The sequence below is a fragment of the Bos indicus x Bos taurus genome, chromosome 2 (assembly GCF_003369695.1).
Source record: "Bos indicus x Bos taurus breed Angus x Brahman F1 hybrid chromosome 2, Bos_hybrid_MaternalHap_v2.0, whole genome shotgun sequence".
NCBI classification, from domain to species: domain Eukaryota; kingdom Metazoa; phylum Chordata; class Mammalia; order Artiodactyla; family Bovidae; genus Bos; species Bos indicus x Bos taurus.
Genome location: NC_040077.1, coordinates 71,213,213 through 71,233,731, shown reverse-complemented (window position 1 = coordinate 71,233,731; position 20,519 = coordinate 71,213,213). Strand labels below are relative to the sequence as shown.

At 42.6% G+C, this 20,519-nt stretch overlaps 1 protein-coding gene across 1 annotated transcript in view; it reads left to right on the top strand.

The window, feature by feature from the left end:
* The window catches only part of SCTR (secretin receptor), a 74,996-nt gene that overhangs the window by 11,684 nt on the left and 42,793 nt on the right, over window positions 1-20,519 (top strand). Inside the window, exon 2 of the mRNA XM_027562406.1 lies at window positions 3,856-3,961. Within this exon, the coding sequence (XP_027418207.1) occupies window positions 3,856-3,961 (106 nt within the window). The remainder of the gene's footprint in view (window positions 1-3,855; window positions 3,962-20,519) is intronic.

Here is a 20,519-nt window from a genome sequence, read left to right as displayed (position 1 = left end):
TTCTTGGAGAGGATTCCCACTGTAGGTGTTCCCCCATTCCTCATCTTGCTCCATCGCTTACAAGAGCCCTCTGTGCTAGAGTGCTGCTTTCTTCAACCTCTAAGAATGCACATCACCACCCACTTTCAGGAAATGCCACCCCCACCCAGTCATCTATGCTGTGTAACAATCACAAGAACTCAGTGGCATGTAGCAATGCATGTTTCTTCCTTTCTTGGTGTTTGCAAGTGAGCTAGGGCTTGACTGACCGACTATGATACTGACATTGATCCAGACACTGTGCGGAACAAGTCTGCGACCCTGAAGACCCATCATGGTGCACTGTTACAGTCATACCTTTCTCCCTCCCACCCTCAGCTTTCCTTCTCAGCTGACACATTAATGTCTCAAGCTCTACAATTTTACCACTGCAAGAATGTTATGTAAATGATGTGGAATCTAAAAAATCATGCAAGTGAATGTATTTACAGGACAGAAACAGACTCACAGACATAGAAAACAAACTTATGGTTACCAAAGGGGAAATGTTGGTAGTGGTGGGGGTGATAATTAAGAATTTGGGATTAAAATATACACACTACCATATATAAAATAGATAATCAATGAGGACCTACTGTGTAGCACAGGGAACTGTACTTAATACTGTGTTGTAGTAACCATATGGGAAAAGAATCAGAAAAATAATGGATACAGGTATATGGATAATGGAATCACTTTGCTGTATACCTGAAACTAACACAACATTGTAAATCAGCTATACTCCAATATAAAATAAAAATTAAATTTAAAAAGAACATTATATAAAGGAAATCATACTGTAACTGTTTGGGATGGGCTTTTTTTCACTGAGCATACTTCTCTGGAGATTCATATAGGCTGGTCCATTTATCACCACTTTGTTCCTTTTTATTGCTGAGGGCTTCCCTGCTGGCTCAGATGGTAAAAGAATCCTCCTGCAATGTGGGAGACCTGGGTTTGATCCCTGGGTTCCCTTGGAGGAGGGCATGGCAACCCACTCCAGTATTCTTGCTTAGAGAATCCTCAGGGACAGAGGAGCCTGGCAGGCTACAGTCCATGGGGTCACAAAGAGTCGGACCTGACTGAGAGACTAAGCACAGAATTTCATGGTATGGATGAAATAGCTCACCACTTACACATTGAAAGGCATCTGGATTGTTTTAGTTTTGAGGTATTAGGAATAAAGCTACTGTAAATATTAGTATACAGATATTTGTGTGTGTGTGAACATAAGCTTTCACTTCTCCAGGATAAATGCCCAGGAGTGCAATGGTTGGGTCACGTAATACTAATAGTTGCATGTTTAGCTTTTCTTAAGACCCTGCCAACTTGTTTTCCAGAATGGTTGTCTCATTTTACAATCCCACCAGCAATATGTGAGTGACCTAGTTTCACCACAGCCTTGCCATTGTTGTTGTGATTTTTTATTTTAGATCTTCTAATAAGCATGTAATGATATCACATTGCGATTTCAGTTTGCATTTACAATCAACTGTGGAAAATTCTGAAAGAGATGGGAATACCAGACCACCTGATCTGCCTCTTGAGAAATCTGTATGCAGGTTAGGAAGCAACAGTTAGAACTGGACATGGAACAACAGACTGGTTCCAAATAGGAAAAGGAGTACGTCAAGGCTGTGTATTGTCATCCTGCTTATTTAACTTATATGCAGAGTACATCATGGAAAACGCTGGACTGGAAGAAACACAAGCTGGAATCAAGATTGCCAGGAGAAATATCAATAACCTTAGACATGCAGATGACACCACCCTTATGGCAGAAAGTGAAGAGGAACTCAAAAGCCTCTTGATGAAAGTGAAAGTGGAGAGTGAAAAAGTGGGCTTAAAGCTCAACATTCAGAAAACGAAGATCATGGCATCCGGTCCCATCACTTCATGGGAAATAGATAGGGAAACAGCAGAAACAGTGTCAGACTTTATTTTTTTGGACTCCAAAATCACTGCAGACAGTGATTGCAGCTATGAAATTAAAAGACGCTTACTCCTTGGAAGGAAAGTTATGACCAACCTAGATAGCATATTCAAAAGCAGAGACATTACTTTGCCAACAAAGATTCGTCTAGTCAAGGCTATGGTTTTTCCTGTGGTCATGTATGGATGTGAGAGTTGGACTGTGAAGAAGGCTGAGTGCCGAAGAATTGATGCTTTTGAACTGTGGTGTTGGAGAAGACTCTTGAGAGTCCCTTGGACTGCAAGGAGATCCAACCAGTCCATTCTGAAGGAGATCAGCCCTGGGATTTCTTTGGAGGGAATGATGCTGAAGCTGAAACTCCAGTACTTTGGCCACCTCATGCAAAGAGTTGACTCATTGGAAAAGACTCTGATGCTGAGAGGGATTGGGGGCAGGAGGAGAAGGGGACGCCAGAGGATGAGATGGCTGGATGGCATCACTGACTCGATGGACTTGAGTCTGAGTGAACTCCGGAAGTTGGTGCTGGACAGGGAGGCCTGGCGTGCTGTGATTCATGGGGTCGCAAAGAGGTGGACATGACTGAGCGACTGAACTGAACTGAACTGAATAGCTAATAATGTTGAACAGCTTTTCATGTTCTTGTTTGCCATCTGTATATCTTCTTCTGTGAAATGTCTCTTCATGCATTTTTCCTATCTTCTAGTTAGATTTTTAAAATTTGTTTACTATTAGGTTTTGAATATTCTTTATATATTCTAGATGTTAATCCTAATTTGTTAATTGCAGATATTTTCTCCTAGTCTATAGCTTGTCTTTTCATCCTCTTAACATGGTTTTTCATGGAGCAAAAGTTTTTAGTTTTGATAAAGTCCAGTTTATCAGTTTTTCTTTTTATGGATCTTGCTTTTGGTGTCAAGTATAAAGAATCTTTATCTTGCTCTGCATTTTGAAGGTGTTCTCCTGTGTTTTTTCTAAAAGTTTTAGTTGAATTTTTTGCACTCAAGTCCATCATTATTTTGAGGTAATTTTTATATTAGGTATGAGTCTTAGGTTTATTTTGTTATCTATAGATGTCCAATTATTATAACACTGTTGCCTATTCTTCTGCTAATACCAAGTTCTTTTGACTACTATAGCTATGCATCAAGTCTTTAAATTAGGTGAACTGATTTCTCCCAGTTATTTTTTTAATTAATAGAACTTATTTTGTTGAGAGGACTTAAGTTTATAGAAAAATTGTGCAGAAACAAAGAATGACCACATAGCCCTCTCAATCCCTCCTCCCCAGTGTCTCTTGTTATTAATGTTTTGCATTAATTAAAGTGGCACATTGATTACAGTTGCTGTACCAATATTGATACATTAACTAAAGTCTATAGCTTAAATTACTTTTTCTTTCAAGTCTATTGTTATTGAAGTATGGTTGATGTATAATATTATATAGGTTACAGATGTATACAATTAGTGAGTCACAATTTTTAAAGGTTATGCTCCACTTACAGTTATTATAAAATATGGGCTATATTCCCTGTGTTGTACAATGTATCCTTGTGGCTTATTTATACCTAACAACTTGTGCTCTTACTCCCCTGCCCCTATTTTGTCCATCTCCCATTCCCTCTTCCCACTGGTAACTACTAGTTTGTTTCTGTATCTGTGGGACTTCCTTGATAGCTCAGTTGGTAAAGAACCCACCTGCAATGCAGGACACCCGGGTTCGATTCCTGGGTCAGGAAGATCCCCTGGAGAAGGGATAGAAGTCCGCTTCTTTTTTATTACTTTCGCTATTCTGTCTTCCTCCTTTTGAATCTCTGCTGTCTGGCCCCAGTCTTGCCACAGAGAGGCCTTATGTGCTAGAATCAGCTTTGTGATGCTGACTAGTGCTCTTGGCTTTGGCTTTTCAGGTTGGTACCCCCCCTCGACTGTGTGATGTGCTGCGGGTGCTGCGGGTGGAGAGGGACCAGTGCCTGCAGGAGCTCTCCCGGGAGAGCGTGGAGCATCCAGCCCCAGGTACGTGCCTACCTGCATCCACTCTGGGATATGCTCATGTCCAGGTCCAGTGGGTTGGTGGGAGGTAGGGGCTGGGCCAGCTGTATTTTTTCAGAGAATAAGCAGAGGGGAAGGGTCTAGAGTGACCCTGGTGAGCTGTCTACACGTGCTGAAAACCACATCATCACCCCTCTTTGTTTCTCTGAGTTTATGGGTACAACCAGGGTTTTTGAATCATTAGCTTCTGCATGATGACTTCACCCAGGTGAGTGTTTTGGTGAGAGTTACTTGTCTTGGTGGTGTACCTCTTATCCATTCTGTCACCTCCATTGCTAGTATGACGGGGGAGGTAACAGAAAGGCAGTGTGGGGTCTGGGAAACTCAGGGTCCATTGCTGGCTGACCCTCACTGGCTGTGTGAATGTGAACAAATTATTTAATGTTCTGAGCCTCACTGTCCTGATCTATAAAACAGAGGTGATAAAGTATATTAGAATTATAAATATATGTAAGATAAAGATGTTAAATATAGGTGCTTCTTAAAGATTATTAATTTAAATATTAATTATTATTATTAGTCAAGACAGTCAATATTATTAATTTGCTCTTTACATATTAATTTTATTTCTACTCCCTTCCTTCACTTATCTTCTTAGCTTTTACTCATCTAAAGGTAGCGGAGGATGTGGCATTAAGAAAAGAATCCTTCACAAATAGTCAAACAAAGATTTGTACAGACGAGGTCTTCACTGTACTGGCTACAGTTACCGACAGGTAGAAACAACCCAAGTGTCTGTCAGCTGATGAAAGATGAAGATGTGGTCTGTACATACAATAGAATAGTGTTCAGCCTTAAAAAGGAGTGAAGTACTGGTACATGCAGCAATGTGGATAAATCTTAGGTGGTGCTATTGGTAAAGAATCTGCCTGCCAGTATAGGAGAGGCAAGAGACAAGGGGTTTGACCCCGAGTTGGAAGATCCCTTGGAGTAGGAAATGGCAACCAACTCCAGTATCCTTGCCTGGGAAATTCCATGTACAGAGGAACCTGGTGGGCTACAGTCCATGGGGCTCCAAAGAGTCAGACACGACTGAGTGACCAAGCACACACGCACATGATATGATTCTACTTATAGGAAACGTCTAGATCAGACAAATTCACAGAGACAAAAGTTAGATCAGTGGCTGTCAGGGGCCCAGGGGAAAGGGCACGCGGAGCACCTGTGTAGGCACTGCCTCTTGGTGGCGGCGAAATGTGTACAACTAGGTAGAGGTGCTGGCCACACACGACTGTCCTAAATGCCACTGACTACATTTTAAAATGCTTTCACTTTCCTGCACTGGAGAAGGAAATGGCAACCCACTCCAGTGTTCTTGCCTGGAGAATCCCAGGGACGGGGGAGCCTGGTGGGCTGCTGTCTATGAGGTTGCACAGAGTCAGACATGACTGAAGCAACTTAGCAGCAGCAGCAGCAGTGGTTAATTTTATGTTATATGAATTTCTTTTCAATAGACTTTATTGAAAAGTCTCTTCCAAGTGTCTGCACCATTTAAATTTCTACCAGCGATGAATGATCATTCCTGTTGTTGTGTATCCTCGCCAGCATTTGATATTGTCAGTGTTTTGTTTTTTTAATTGTAGTAAAATACCTACAACAAATTTTACTATTTTAACCATTTTCATCTATTTATTTTTCTTCCAGTTTTATTGAGATATAGTTGACATACAGCATTGCAAAAGTTTAAGGTATATAGCATAATGATTTGACTTACATACATAATGAAAGTATTATCACCATAAGTTAAGTGAACATCTGTCATCTTATATAGGTACAAAGTTAAGAAATGGAAAAAAATTGTATGATGCGAACTCTTCGGATTATTCTAACAATTTTCATACATACCATACAGCAGTGTTAATTGTCTTTATCATGGTATACATTACATCCCTAGTACTTATAACTGGAAGTTTGTACCTTTTGACCACGTTCATCCAATTCTCCCTAACTCTGCCTCTGGTAACCACAAATCTGATCTCTTTTTCTATGAATTTGTTTTTGATGTACAATTGACCTATAAAACTATTTAATTTCTGTTACACAATTAGTAATTTAATATTCTATACATTTCAGAATGATCACCATTGATGAATCTAGTTATGATATGTGACCATACAAAGATACTACATAGTTATTAACTATGATACTACATAGTTATTAACTATATTCCCCTCTCTGTACATTTCATACCTGTTCAGTTCAGTCAGTTCAGTCGCTCAGTTGTGTCTGACTCTTTGTGACCCCATGAATCACAGCACGCTAGGGCTCCCTGTCCATCACCAGCTCCCAGAGTTCACCCAAACTCATGTCCGTCGAGTCGGTGATGCCACCCAGCCATCTCATCCTCCGTCGTCGCCTTCTCCTCTTGCCTCCAATCCCTCCCAGCATCCGAGTCTTTTCCAATGAGTCAACTCTTTGCATGAGGTGGCCAAAGTACTGGTGTTTCAGCTTTAGCATCATTCCTTCCAAAGAAATCCCAGGGCTGATCTCCTTCAGAATGGACTGGTTGGATCTCCTTGCAGTCCAAGGGACTCTCAAGAGTCTTCTCCAACACCACAGTTCAAAAGCATCAATTCTTCAGCGCTCAGCTTTCTTCACAGTCCAACTCTCACATCCATACATGACTACTGGAAAAACCATAGCCTTGACTAGACGGACCTTTGTTGGCAAAGTAATGTCTCTGCTTTTCAATATGCTGTCTAGGTTGGTCATAACTTTCCTTCCAAGGAGTAAGTGTCTTTTAATTTCATGGTTGCAGTCACCATCTGCAGTGATTTTGGAGCCCCCCAAAAATAAAGTCTGACACTGTTTCCACTGTTTCCCTATCTATTTCCCATGGAGTGATGGGGCCAGATGCCATGATCTTCGTTTTCTGAATGTTGAGCTTTAAGCCCACTTTTTCACTCTCCACTTTCACTTTCATCAAGAGGCTTTTTAGTTCCTCTTCACTTTCTGCCATAAGGGTGGTGTCATCTGCATGTCTGAGGTTATTGATATTTCTCCCGGCAATCTTGATTCCAGCTTGTGCTTCTTCCAGTCCAGTGTTTCTCATGATGTACTCTGCATATAAGTTAAATAAGCAGGGTGACAATATTCAGCCTTGACGTACTCCTTTTCCTATTTGGAACCAGTCTGTTGTTCCATGTCCAGTTCTAACTGTTGCTTCCTGACCTGCATACAGGTTTCTCAAGAGGCAGGTCAGGTGGTCTGGTATTCCCATCTCTTTCAGAATTTTCCACAGTTTGTTGTGATCCACACAGTCAAAGGCTTTGGCATAGTCAATAAAGCAGAAAGAAATGTTTTTCTGGAACTCTCTTGCTTTTTCAACGATCCAGCGGGTGTTGGCAATTTGATCTCTGGTTCCTCTGCCTTTTCTAAAACCAGCTTGAACATCAGGAAGTTCACGGTTCACATATTGATGAAGCCTGGCTTGGAGAATTTTGAGCATTACTTTACTAGCATGTGAGATGAGTGCAATTGTGTGGTAGTTTGGGCATGCTTTGGCATTGCCTTTCTTTGGGATTGGAATGAAAACTGACGTTTTCCAGTCCTGTGGCCACTGCTGAGTTTTCCAAATTTGCTGGCATATTGAGTGCAGCACTTTCACAGCATCATCTTTCAGGATTTGAAATAGCTCAACTGGAATTCCATCACCTCCACTAGCTTTGTTCGTAGTGATGCTAAGATCCACTTGACTTCACATTCCAGAATGTCTGCCTCTAGGTGAGTGATCACACCATCGTTATTATCTTGGTCGTGAAGATCTTTTTTGTACAGTTCTGTGTATTCTTGCCACCTCTTTTCATACCTGTAGCTCATATATTTTTGCAACTGGAACATTTGTATCTCTTAATGTCCCTCATCTATTTCTTTCCTCCTCCACCCAACTTCCCTCTGGCAACTACCTGTTTGTTCTCTGTATCTGTAACTCTGTTTCTGTTTAGTTTTGTTTATTCATATGTTTTGTTTTAGAGATTTCACATATAAGTGAAGTCATACAGTATTTATCTTTATCTGACTTATTTCACTTATCATAATACCCTCTAGGTCCATGCATGTTGCCACAACTGTTAAGATTTCATTCTTTTATATGACTAATATTCCATTGTGTATATATACCACATCTGCTTTATCCATTCATCTACTGATGTGTACTTGAGTTGCTTCCATATCCTGACTATTGTAAATAATGCTCCAATGAACATTATCTTTTCTAATTAGTGTTTTTGTTTTCTTTGGATAAATACCCGGGAGTGGAATTGCTGGATCACGTGATAATTATATTTTTAACTTTTTGAGGACTTTCCGTAGTTTTTCCAGAGTGGCTGTACCAATCTACATTCCCACCAACAGTGCATGAGGGTTCCATTTTCTCCACATCTTTGTCAACACTTGTTATTTCTTGTCTTTTTGATAATTGTCATTCTGAGAGGTGTGAGATTACATCTCATTGTGGTTTTGATTTGCATTTGGCTGATGATTAGTGATGCTGAGCATCTTTTCATGTGCCTGTTGGCCATCTGTATGTTTACTTTAAAGAAATATAATCTAAAAAAATACATAAATTTCATCATCTTAACCATTTCTCAATGTGCAGTTGTGTTAAATTCACATTATTGAGCACCCAATCTCTAAAAACCTTTTATATTGCAGAACTGGAGCTCTGTACCCATTAAACAGAAACTGCTTTTCCCTCTTCCATTATCCACTGGGAACCATCATTCTACTTTATATTTCTATGAATGAAATGGTTCTAGGTACTTCAAATAACTGGAATCATACAGTTTTTGTCTTTTTGTGATTGCCTTATGGTATCTCATTGTGGTTTTGATCTTCATTTCATGATGATTAGTGATGTTAAGCATGTTTTCCTGTGTTTCTTGGCTATTTGTATGTCTTATTTAAAGAAATGTTCTCTCAAGTCCTTTGACCATTTTTAAGTAGGGTTGTTTAGTTTTTAATTATTGAGTTACAGGAGCTCTTTATATATTCTGGATATTAGCCCCTTATCAGTATATGATTTGAAAATAATTTCTGTCATTCTGTAGTTTACCTTTTCATTCTCTTGATTGTATCCTTTGATGCTGCTGCTGCTGCTGCTAAGTCGCTTCAGTTGTGTCCGACTCTGTGCGACCCCATAGATAGCAGCCCACCAGGCTCCCCCATCCCTGGGATTCTCCAGGCAAGAATACTGGAGTGGGTTGCTATTTCCTTCTCCAATGCATGAAAGTGAAAAGTGAAAGTGAAGCCGCTCAGTCGTGTCTGACTCTTTGCGACCCCATGGACTGCAGCCTACCAGGCTGCTCCATCCATGGGATTTGCCAGGCAAGAGTCCTTTGATGCACAAAAGTTTTAAAGTTTGACTTACTATAATCTACCTAATTTTACTTGTGTTATCAGATCTTTTGGTATCATAGCCAAGAAAGCATTGCCAAATCCAATCCCATAGAACTTTCTCCTAAGAATTTAAAAATTTTAGCTCTTACATTTAGGTTCTTGGTCCATTCCGGGACTTGGTGATGGACAGGGAGGCCTGACGTGCTGCGATTGGTGGGGTCGCGAAGAGTCGGACAGGACTGAGTGACTGAACTCAACTGAATCGTTCTTTTGCATTTAGACATTCAGTTTTCCCAGCACCATTTGTGGAAGGATAGTCTTTTTCTCATTGAATGGTCTTGGCATCTTGGTAAAAAAAATCACTTGACCATACATGTGAAGGTTTATCTGGGGGATGTTTATCCTATTCCATTGGCCTATTCTATATGTCTGTCTATATTCCATTGTCTATATTCTATATGTCTGTCTTTATGCCAGTACCACACTGTTTTGATTACTGTAGCTTTCAAATAGGTTTTGAAATCAGGAATTATGAGATCCTCAACTTTGTTGTTTCTCAAGATGGTTTTAACTATTCCAAGATCCTTGGATATTCCATTAGGAATTTTAGGATGAAAATTTCTATTTCTGAAAAGGAAAGTGTTAGTCACTCAGTCATGTCCAGTTCTTTGCAACCTCATGGACTGTAGCCTGCCAGGCTCCTCTGTCCATGGAATTCTCCAGGCAAGAATGCTAGAGTGGGTAACCATTCCCTTCTCCAGGGGATCTTCCCAATGCAGGGATGGAACCCAGACTCCTGCATTGCAGGCAGATTCTTTACTGTCTGAGCCACCAGGGAAGACTGATAATTTTAAATAAATTCTAAATAAATAAATATTAAAATATTTCTGTCATTTGGATTTTTTTTTTTTATGGCCATGCTATGTGGCTTGTAGGATCTCAGTTCCCTGACCTGGGCCCCTGAAGTGAAAGCAGTGGGTCCTTACCACTGGGCCACCAGGGAACTCCTTGTCATTGGAATTTTAATACAGATTGTATTAAATCTGTAGATCACTTAGGGTAGTATTGACATCTTAAAAATATTAAGTTATCCAATCCATGAACACAGAATGTCTTTCCATTTATTTGTGTTTTTAGTTTCTTTCAGCAACATTTGGTAGTTTTCAGTGTGTAAGTCTTTCATCTTGTTGGTTAGGTTTATTCCTAAGTATTTTATTCTTTTTAATGCTATTATAAATGGATTTGTTTCTTAATTTCCTTTGTAGGTTGTTTCTCATTAGTTCATAGGAATGCAACTAATTTTTGTGTGTTGATTTTTTAAAAAATTTTTACAATCTTGTGTTCACTTCCACCTCACAACAATGCAATCAGCTACAACTACACACATATCCCCTCTCTCTTGAGCCTCCCAACCCCACCCTACCTCTCTAGATCATCACAGAGCACCAGACTGAACTCCCTGTGTTATACAGGAACTTCTCACCAGCTATCCATTTTACACATGATAGTGTACATATGTTGATGCTAGTTTCTGCATTCATCCCCCTCTCTCCTTCCCCCACTGTGGCCACAAGTCCATTCTCTACATCTGCATCTCCATTCCTTCCCTGCAAATAGGTTCATCAGTACCACTTTTCTAGGTTCCATATGTGTGTATTAATATACAATATTTGTTTTACTTCATTCTATATAACAGGCTCTAGGTTCACCCACCTCAGAACTGACTTAAATTCATTCTTTTTATGGCTGAGTAATATTCCACTATATATATGTACCACATCTTCTTTATCCATTCATCTGTTGATGGACATCTAGGTTGCTTCCATTGTCTTGGCTGTTGTAAATAGTGCTGCAGTAAACACGGGGGTACAGGTGTATTTTAGAATTGTGGTTTTCTCAGGGTATATGCCCAGTAGTGGGTTTGCTGGATCGTATAGTAGAGTTATTCCTAGTTTTTTAAGGACTCTCCATACTGTTCTCCATAATGGCTATATCAGTTTATATTCCTACTAGCAGTGTAGGACGGTCCCCTTTTCCTCACACCCTCTCCAGCATTTATTGTTTGTAGATTTTTTGATGATGGCCATTCTGACTGGTGTGAGATGATGCCTCATTATAGTTTTGATTTGCATTTCTCTGATAATTAGTAATGTTTGTATATTGCTTTTATATCTGCCCTGTCACTTTGCTGAATCCACTTCAGAAATCATTAGGGCTTTCTACATGTAAGATCACATTGTCTAAAAACAGATAATTTTACTTTTTTCCTTCCTTCTTTTATTTATTTTTCTTGCCTAACTGTTGTAGACTAGAGCTTCCAGTGGGCTTCCCTGGTAGCTTAGCTGGTAAAAAATCCGCCTGCAATACAGGAGACCCTGGTTCAATTCCTGGGTTCAGGAAGATCCCCTGGAGAAGGCACAGACTTCCCACTCCAGATTCTTGGGCTTCCCTGGTGGCTCAGATGGTAAAGAATCCAACTGCAATGTGGGAGACCTGGGTTCAATCCCTGGGTTTGGAAGATCTCCTGGAGGGCATGGCAACCCACTCCAGTATTCTTGCCTGGAGAATCCCCATGGACAGAAGATCCTGGCGGGCTACAGTCCATGGGGTTGCAAGGAGTCGGACATGACTGAGCAGTTAAGCACAGCACAGTACAGGGCTTCCAGTACTACGCTGAATATAAGTGGCAAAAGTGAGTATCCTTGTCTTGTTCCTGATCTTACAGGAAAAGCTTTCGGGCTTCATCACTGAATGTGATGTTCACTGTGGCCTTTACATATATGACCTTTATTTTATTGAGATAGTTTCCTCCTATTTCTAGTTTAAGTGTTTCTATCATGAAAGGATGTTGATTCTTCACCGGTTGAGATGATAATGTGTTTTTTGTTCTTCTGTTAATGTGGTGCATCACACAAAGCAATCTTCATATGTTGAACCATCCTTGCATCCCAAAGATAGATCCCACTTGGTTATCGTGTATAATTCTTTTAATGTGCTGTTCAATTCAGTTGCTAGTATTTTGTTGAGAATTTTTGTATCATTGTTCATCAGGGATATTTGTCTGTAGTTTTCTTTTCTTGTAGAGTCTTTATGTGTGTTTGGTATCAGATAATCCTGGCCTCATAGAATGATTTTACAAGTGTTTCCTCCTTTTCAGTATCTTGGGAGTGTTTGATGAGGCTTGGTGTTAATTATTCTTTAAATGTTTGTTAGACTTCATGAGTGTGGCCATCTGGCCTTTCCTTTGTTGGGAGATTTTTTGTTACAGATTAAGTCTCCTGACTAGTTAGAGGTCTGTTCTGATTTTTGTTTGCTCCTGCCTCCGTCTTAGTAGTTTGAGTGTTTCTGGAAAATGATCCTTTTCATCTAACTTATTCACCAGGCATATTCTTTTGTAGTACTCTTCTCTCCAGGTCATGGTCTTTGTTCAGGAACTTCTTGAGCTGTTGGTTATCTGCTTTCTTGTTGTCCCCCGTGGCCAGGCCCGTGACCCCTTTCCCACCCAACCCCACACACTCCCAGGAACCAGCCACCACCCGAGCTGCTGTTCCTGCTGTGTTGTAGCCTCCTTGTCCTCTTAGCTGTGTCTGTGATGCTCCCCTCTCTTCTCCCTTCCTGTCTGCTTCCTTGCTCCAGGGAAGACAACTGTTTGACATCTAGTCTATTTGTGATGGTGGCTGTAAGGTGGAGGCAATCCCATCTATGTATGTGAATTTCATTTCAATTTTTGAAAGGAAAGAAAAAGGAAGAGGAGTGGAGGTGAGGAGAGGGGAAAGGAGAGGCCCAGGCTTTTAAATTAGACTGTGTGATCTTAAACAAGTCCTTAATGTCTCTGGACCTCAATTTCCACATCTGTTTTATGGGATTTGTGTGAAAATAAAAGCATTCATTCAAAAATATTTTTTTTTAATTTTATTTTATTTTTAAACTTTACATAATTGTATTAGTTTTGCCAAATATCAAAATGAATCCATCACAGGTATACATGTGCTCCCCATCCTGAACCCTCCTCCCTCCTCCCTCCCCACACCATCCCTCTGGGTCATCCCAGTGCACTAGCCCCAAGCATCCAGTATTGTGCATTGAACCTGGACTGGCATCTCATTTCATACATGATATTTTACATGTTTCAATGCCATTCTCCCAAATCTTCCCTCCCTCTCCTTCTCCCACAGAGTCCATAAGACTGTTCTATACATCAGTGTCTCTTTTGCTGTCTCGTACACTGGGTTATTGTTATCATCTTTCTAAATTCCATATATATGCATTAGTATACTGTATTGATGTTTTTCCTTCTGGCTTACTTCACTCTGTATAATAGGCTCCAGTTTCATCCACCTCATTAGAACTGATTCAAATGTATTCTTTTTAATGGCTGAGTAATACTCCATTGTGTATATGTACCACAGCTTTCTTATCCATTCATCTGCTGATGGACATCTAGGTTGCTTCCATGTCCTGGCTATTATAAACAGTGTTGCGATGAACATTGGGGTACAGGTGTCTCTTTCAGTTCTGGTTTCCTCAGTGTGTATGCCCAGCAGTGGGATTGCTGGATCATAAGGCAGTTCTATTTCCAGTTTTTTAAGGAATCTCCACACTGTTCTCCATAGTGGCTGTACTAGTTTGCATTCCCACCAACAGTGTAAGAGGGTTCCCTTTTCTCCACACCCTCTCCAACATTTATTGCTTGTAGACTTTTGGATCGCAGCCATTCTGACTGGTGTGAAGTGGTACCTCATAGTGGTCTTGATTTGCATTTCTCTGATAATGAGTGATGTTGAGTATCTTTTCATGTGTTTGTTAGCCATCTGTATGTCTTCTTTGGAGAAATGTCTATTTAGTTCTTTGGCCCATTTTTTGATTGGGTCATTTATTTTTCTGGAGTTGAGCTGTAGGAGTTGCTTGTATATTTTTGAGATTAGTTGTTTGTCAGTTGCTTCATTTGCTATTATTTTCTCCCATTCTGAAGGCTGTCTTTTCACCTTGCTTATAGTTTCCTTTGATGTGCAGAAGCTTTTAAGGTTAATTAGGTCCCATTTGTTTATTTTTGCTTTTATTTCCGATATTCTGGGAGGTGGGTCATAGAGGATCCTGCTGTGATGTATGTCAGAGAATGTTTTGCCTATGTTCTCCTCTAGGAGTTTTATAGTTTCTGGTCTTATGTTTAGATCTTTAATCCATTTTGAGTTTATTTTTGTGTATGGTGTTAGAAAGTGTTCTAGTTTCATTCTTTTACAAGTGGTTGACCAGTTTTCCCAGCACCACTTGTTAAAGAGATTGTCTTTAATCCATTGTATATTCTTGCCTCCTTTGTCAAAGATAAGATGTCCATATGTGTGTGGATTTATCTCTGGGCTTTCTATTTTGTTCCATTGATCTATATTTCTGTCTTTGTGGCAGTACCATACTGTCTTGATAACTGTGGCTTTGTAGTAGAGCCTGAAGTCAGGTAGGTTGACTCCTCCAGTTCCATTCTTCTTTCTCAAGATCGCTTTGGCTATTCGAGGTTTTTTGTATTTCCATACAAATTGTGAAATTATTTGTTCTAGCTCTGTGAAGAATACGGTTGGTAGCTTGATAGGGATTGCATTGAATCTATAAATTGCTTTGGGTAGTATACTCATTTTCACTATATTGATTCTTCCAATCCATGAACGTGGTATATTTCTCCATCTATTAGTGTCCTCTTTGATTTCTTTCACCAGTGTTTTATAGTTTTCTATATATAGGTCTTTAGTTTCTTTAGGTGGATATATTCCTAAGTATTTTATTCTTTCTGTTGCAATGGTGAATGGAATTGTTTCCTTAATTTCTCTTTCTGTTTTCTCATTATTAGTGTATAGGAATGCAAGGGATTTCTGTGTGTTGATTTTATATCCTGCAACTTTACTATAGTCATTGATTAGTTCTAGTAATTTTCTGGTGGAGTCTTTAGGGTTTTCTATGTAGAGGATCATGTCATCTGCAAATAGTGAGAGTTTTATTTCTTCTTTTCCAATTTGGATTCCTTTTATTTCTTTTTCTGCTCTGATTGCTGTGGCCAAAACTTCCAAAACTATGTCATTCAAAAATATTTAACACTTCTTGTTTTGAGATGAAAACGGTAAGATTGATGGCATGTAGACTCCTCTCTTATGGCTTAGGAATATGTTTTTGTACACTTGGCAGAGACTTGATATGCAAGCTTCATCATATAGGGGTTGCTTTTTCACACATCACAAAAGATCAAGAGCTCATGCAGAGTTCCTGGGTGTTATCAGATCCCATATTCCTCCTCTCTTTCTGCTCACTGTGTGACATGCACCGCCAGGTTGTAAGGTGGCTGCAGCACCTTACGAGGAGGGGAGAGTATTTTGGGCGAAGAGAGATGAAAATCATGAGTTCAGATCAAGACACACATAATGGAGACTTCAGAGGAGGATTGGGCTGGGGAACACTTTTCTTTGGGTGGCAACTGAGACTGAGGTTGTAGGAAGAGTGGCCTTGAGATCCCTGCACTTACCCACCAGGTGCAGTGGAGGCAGGAGGAAGATGGTGCCATGGGAAGCAGAGGTCAAGCAGTGTGGATGCTGTGATGTGCTCTGGCCAAGTTACTAGCCTCTGCATGAGGGATGGGCAGGATGAGAACTTCCTTCCCCTATGCTGGCTATGGAAGGTGCTTTGGGGGAACCAAACTGGGACCTTATGGCTCAGAGGGGGCCCACCATTGAGTCACAGCCTCCTGAATTCTGGGGCACCCTCTGCCACCCCAGGAACAGCAGCTGCCTGCATGTCCACAAGGAAAATGTCTAAAATTCCAGTGACAGAGTGTGGGACTTATATTCAGGCCTTAGGGATAAAGCCCAGAATGTCAGGCCCCTGGGAGAGATGATGGTAAACTTCAGCTCACATCAAGAAGTTACAGATGGTTATTTTAAAAATTAGCATCTGAAGTGTTTAAATATGCCATTGTTCCCCAGGGCTCCAGGATGAGGTTCAGCTCCTGACTTGGCCCTTGTTCATGCATCCACTCCAAATATTTCCACTTGGCTCAACCAAATTGCTTACAACTTTCTGACCATGTCAGTTCTCTCATGCTTCCAGGCGTTTGCACGTACTGATCCCTCTGCTTCGGCTCCATTTCCTCTTCTCCAGTCCTGTCAGCCACTCCTCCAGGAGATGATTTCTGCTGGCATAGCTGGCCACCCTGACTTCTGCAGGACCACCCCACCTCCACCCCCAACATTTCTTTCCCTCCTGGCACATCTGCACTGCATCATGGAGATGTGTTTGCTGGACTGGGACAGACTGTGTCACTTTCCTGTAAGACCGAGCACTTGGTGTGTGTTTGTTGACTGACTTACAAGGTGAATGAGTGCAGACCCTTGACTGAGAGTAGACAGAGGAGACCTGAAGGAGACAGAGGGACATGAGGCAGAGCCTTTGTGGTAGAGGATGTGGTTGCTCCCAGCTTGCCCAGCTCATCACAGACCAGCCGAGGTGAGTGGTGTGGCCACGTTGCCCATGGCAGGTGCTTCCCAGAGCCTGACCTGGCCCATCACCCTGTGGGCGCTGACCTCAGATTGCAGGACCTGGGAGGCTGTGAATATACCCAGGTTGACTGACTTGCAGCAGGTCTGACTGTCTTCTATTCCCAGAGTCCTACTTGGGCATCCAGGGCTGAGAGGGCTCATTAGGGACTCCCGCCAGGTTCTGCTGTGAGCTCTTGGGGAGACCTTGCTCTCTCCATGCAGTGAGGCCGTCCTTTACTCGCAGTGTTTGCCACTATGTCCTGCCAGGCTGGTGAGCGAAGGGCCCAGGCTGACCCCACCCTAGCACAAAGGCTCAGACCTCTTCGATCTCTTTTGCATTTTGGCCTTCTGCAACTTTTATTTAGGAAAAAGTGTCTGTTGCTCTGAAAACCTGGTTTAAAAGCCCCTGAGGCAGAAGATGTGTGAGGACCCAGCCTCCTGGGAAAGTTTTCAGGCCTTTTCTGCTCAGAGGTTGAGAAAGCTGAGCCAGAAAAGCCATCATGGAATTTAGAATGGATGTGGTGGCTGCAGGGGAAGATTCCCTCAAAGAAAGAAAACAGGAGAAACAGCAAAGCCATGGAACCCTTGGGTAGGCTCAGCCCCAGTATCCCCATCAGAACCTGGTGGGTGGAGGGGCTGGGCTGAGGCTGCCTGGATGTGGGTCCAACCCTGTAACTCTGTTCAGGAGCATGACTCCTGAAGGCCCTTCCATCCCCAGGAAGGATCTGTCTGGTGCCTGAGGCCAGAGAGGGCTGGCAGATTCTCTGCTGGGGGTACAGGGTTAATGGTTAAGCTGACTGGTCTTCCCTGGGGAGGAGGTTAATGTTTGAATGCTAAGAGAGGCACAGGAAACGCCACTCACCAAGCTGTCACCAAACTCGGCACACTTATCACAGATAAAAAATTAACTCCTCAGCTATTCTGGGCTAGGTGACCAAGGCCTTCCCAGCATTTCCTGGGAGCATTTCAGGGTCACCCTAATAGCTGCATGGCCTGCCTTACTGGGCTATTTATTACTCTGTTTTCAGAAGCTGATACCCCCTCAGAGCTGGCTGGTGGCAGGGCTCTGCCTCACCCTAGGGAGGAATGTTCCAGAGACAGAGGGGTGGCAGGAAAGGTGTGGGCTTAGTGGTTGGACAGACCTGGGCAGGTGCACTGCTCTGTCACTTAGGGGCTGTGTGACCTTGGGCAAGACCCTGATCCTCTCTGGGTCTTCATGTCCTTGCCTTCAGAGTGGGGACTCACCATCCCCTTTTCCTCTTCTCTTTGCCAGTGGGCTCCCCACTCCCAAAGAACATGGGCTGCCTTCTAAAGGGTTAGGGGGTCAGTGTGCCTTTTTATTGAGGTGAAATTCACATGATATTAACCGTCTTATTGAACAGTTCAATAGCATTTGGTGCATTCACAGGGCAACCACCACCTCTATATAGCCCCGAGCATTCTCATCTCATCACCCCAAAATAAAACCTGTACCCATCGCTCCTCATCTCCCTCCTCCCTCTGCCCTACCCCTGGCAACCGTACATCCACTCCCTGTCTCTGTGCATTCACTGACTCTGTTCATTGCGTACGAATGGAGTCCGTGACCTTTGAGTCTGTCTCCTTTCACTAATGTTTCCAAGGTTCATTCATGTAGTGGCATGTATCAGTGTGTCTTACATGCTGGCCTTTAATGCAGTTTCTCTAACAAACGTTCCAGGTCCTTTTCTGGATTCTCCTGGCCCCTGATGGCCTCTGGCAGACAAACACCCTGGGACAACCCTCACCCTACCCAGAGCTCACCTCTCCCTATCCTTTCTTTGCCACAGCTGACCTTGGCTCATTTTTCAGAAACAAGAAACTTAAATTTATGTAGCACTTTAGACATTTTTTTTTTTTTTTAGTTCTTAAAGCAACCCATGCAGTTAAGTATGATTACCATCCCACTTCACAGATGAGAAGTTGAGGCTCTTAGAGGCACAGGATCACCCAGTGCTGAAAGAGGACTCTCAGCCCACATCTTTTGACTGCAAATCCTGAGGATTGTTTATTTTGCGATCCAGACTGAACTGTGAGTGACTGATATTCTCACTCTCCCCAAGAAGATTTGCATTTGAGAAAAAAAAAGATAGAGGAAGAGAGAGACTGTTGGTGCCAATTAATGTCTAATTTGAGTGAGAGATAGCGTGAAAGGAAGCGTTTCAGCTGGAGGAGGAAGAGCTTGTGGGTGGTTGAGGAGGGCTCTGTGGGGCCAGTGCAGTCTGTACAGTCTGGGGAGGAGGAGGCTCAGGATCCGTGCTCACAAGCTCAGAAGCACTTGCTTGGGCAAGCCTCTTGGAGGGAGAAGAACCAACCTGCCCCAGGGAAGCAGCACCCAGCCTCCCACTCAGAGGGTCTGATTCTCATCCAGTGCAGCCTCCTAACTGCATGACCCTCTCTGCTTGGATTCTGCAGTAGTGGAGAGCTCACTACTCCCCAAGATAGTTCATCCCAAGGAACAAATAGCTTGTGCTTCTCGGTTTAAAGAGAAGCACCCCAGACACTCTGTTGTGCCTGCCTCCTGTGCTGTGCTTTTTAATGCCTTTGCCTCCTGGGCCTCCAGTTCCTCTGACCCCACCCTGACCACCTCTGTGTGTGGTCCAGCCATCACACGCAGGGCAAAACAGTTCCCGACCTAAATACTGTAGGTCAGGTCATTTGCACGGCCGAGGAGACCTCCTTAGGGTGCCCTTGGAGTGGGCTGAGGAAGGCAGAGGGAGCTTGATGAAGCCAGGAAACCGGCTGTTGGTTGTGCTTGTCTGGTTGTGTCCCCATAGCCATTTCCCCTCTGGGTTTTCCCACTGTCTGGGGCAAATGGGCAGCAGGGCCCTTGAGCCTCTTTCAGGAACCTTCTGTTCCCTTCTCATCACATCACTCTTGTCTCCCTAGTCTGAGTGAAGTCTTGCTCTGTTTCTGTTTTTTCAGAATTATGATTGCAAGGTTTTCTTGCAATCAAGAAAATCAAAATTATGATTTTCTCAAGAATTATGATTGCACCAGAATTCCTCTTTATCCTCCTGCCCTGGGGGCCCTTTGGAAACAGGTCAGGGAGATTGTAAGTTTTCCTCCTTCTGGGAGGCTGTGAACCAGTAGTCTGAGAAGGAAGGAGAGAAAAAAGGGAAAAAAATGCCAGGAGGAAAAAAAGATCCACTGCACACACACATCATTTACTTCCCACCAAAATTCTAAGGGGGCATTATTTTATAAATGAGACCAATTTTATAGATGACGAAGGTGGGGATCATACATGTAAGTGGTGTGTTCAGAGCTCACTCTATCCCCACCACACTTCACCTCAGCCCAGGACCCCACGCTCTGCCGCGGGCACTGGGCAGGCACCCCCTGCTGCCCACATGGCGTTAGTGGCCTGATGCTTTGTTTCCCTACTTGAACTTTCCCCAGTCTTCCCTCCCATCCCCTCCAGCCAGGTGGTCAGTGTTGACAGGTGACCTCAGAGATGGTAGAGGGTCAGGGGAGTCCCTGGGCCCTGCTTGCCTCACAGCAGCCCTGCCCTCCCTAGTGGCTCAGTGACAGTAGATCTACTTACAAAACTCCTCCATCTCTTACCTCATGGGTCTCCCTCAACCCCGACTCAGGCACTGAGCTTTGCAGCTCTGGGTCTAAAACTCCTAGCCCTCCCCTAACCCGGTGAC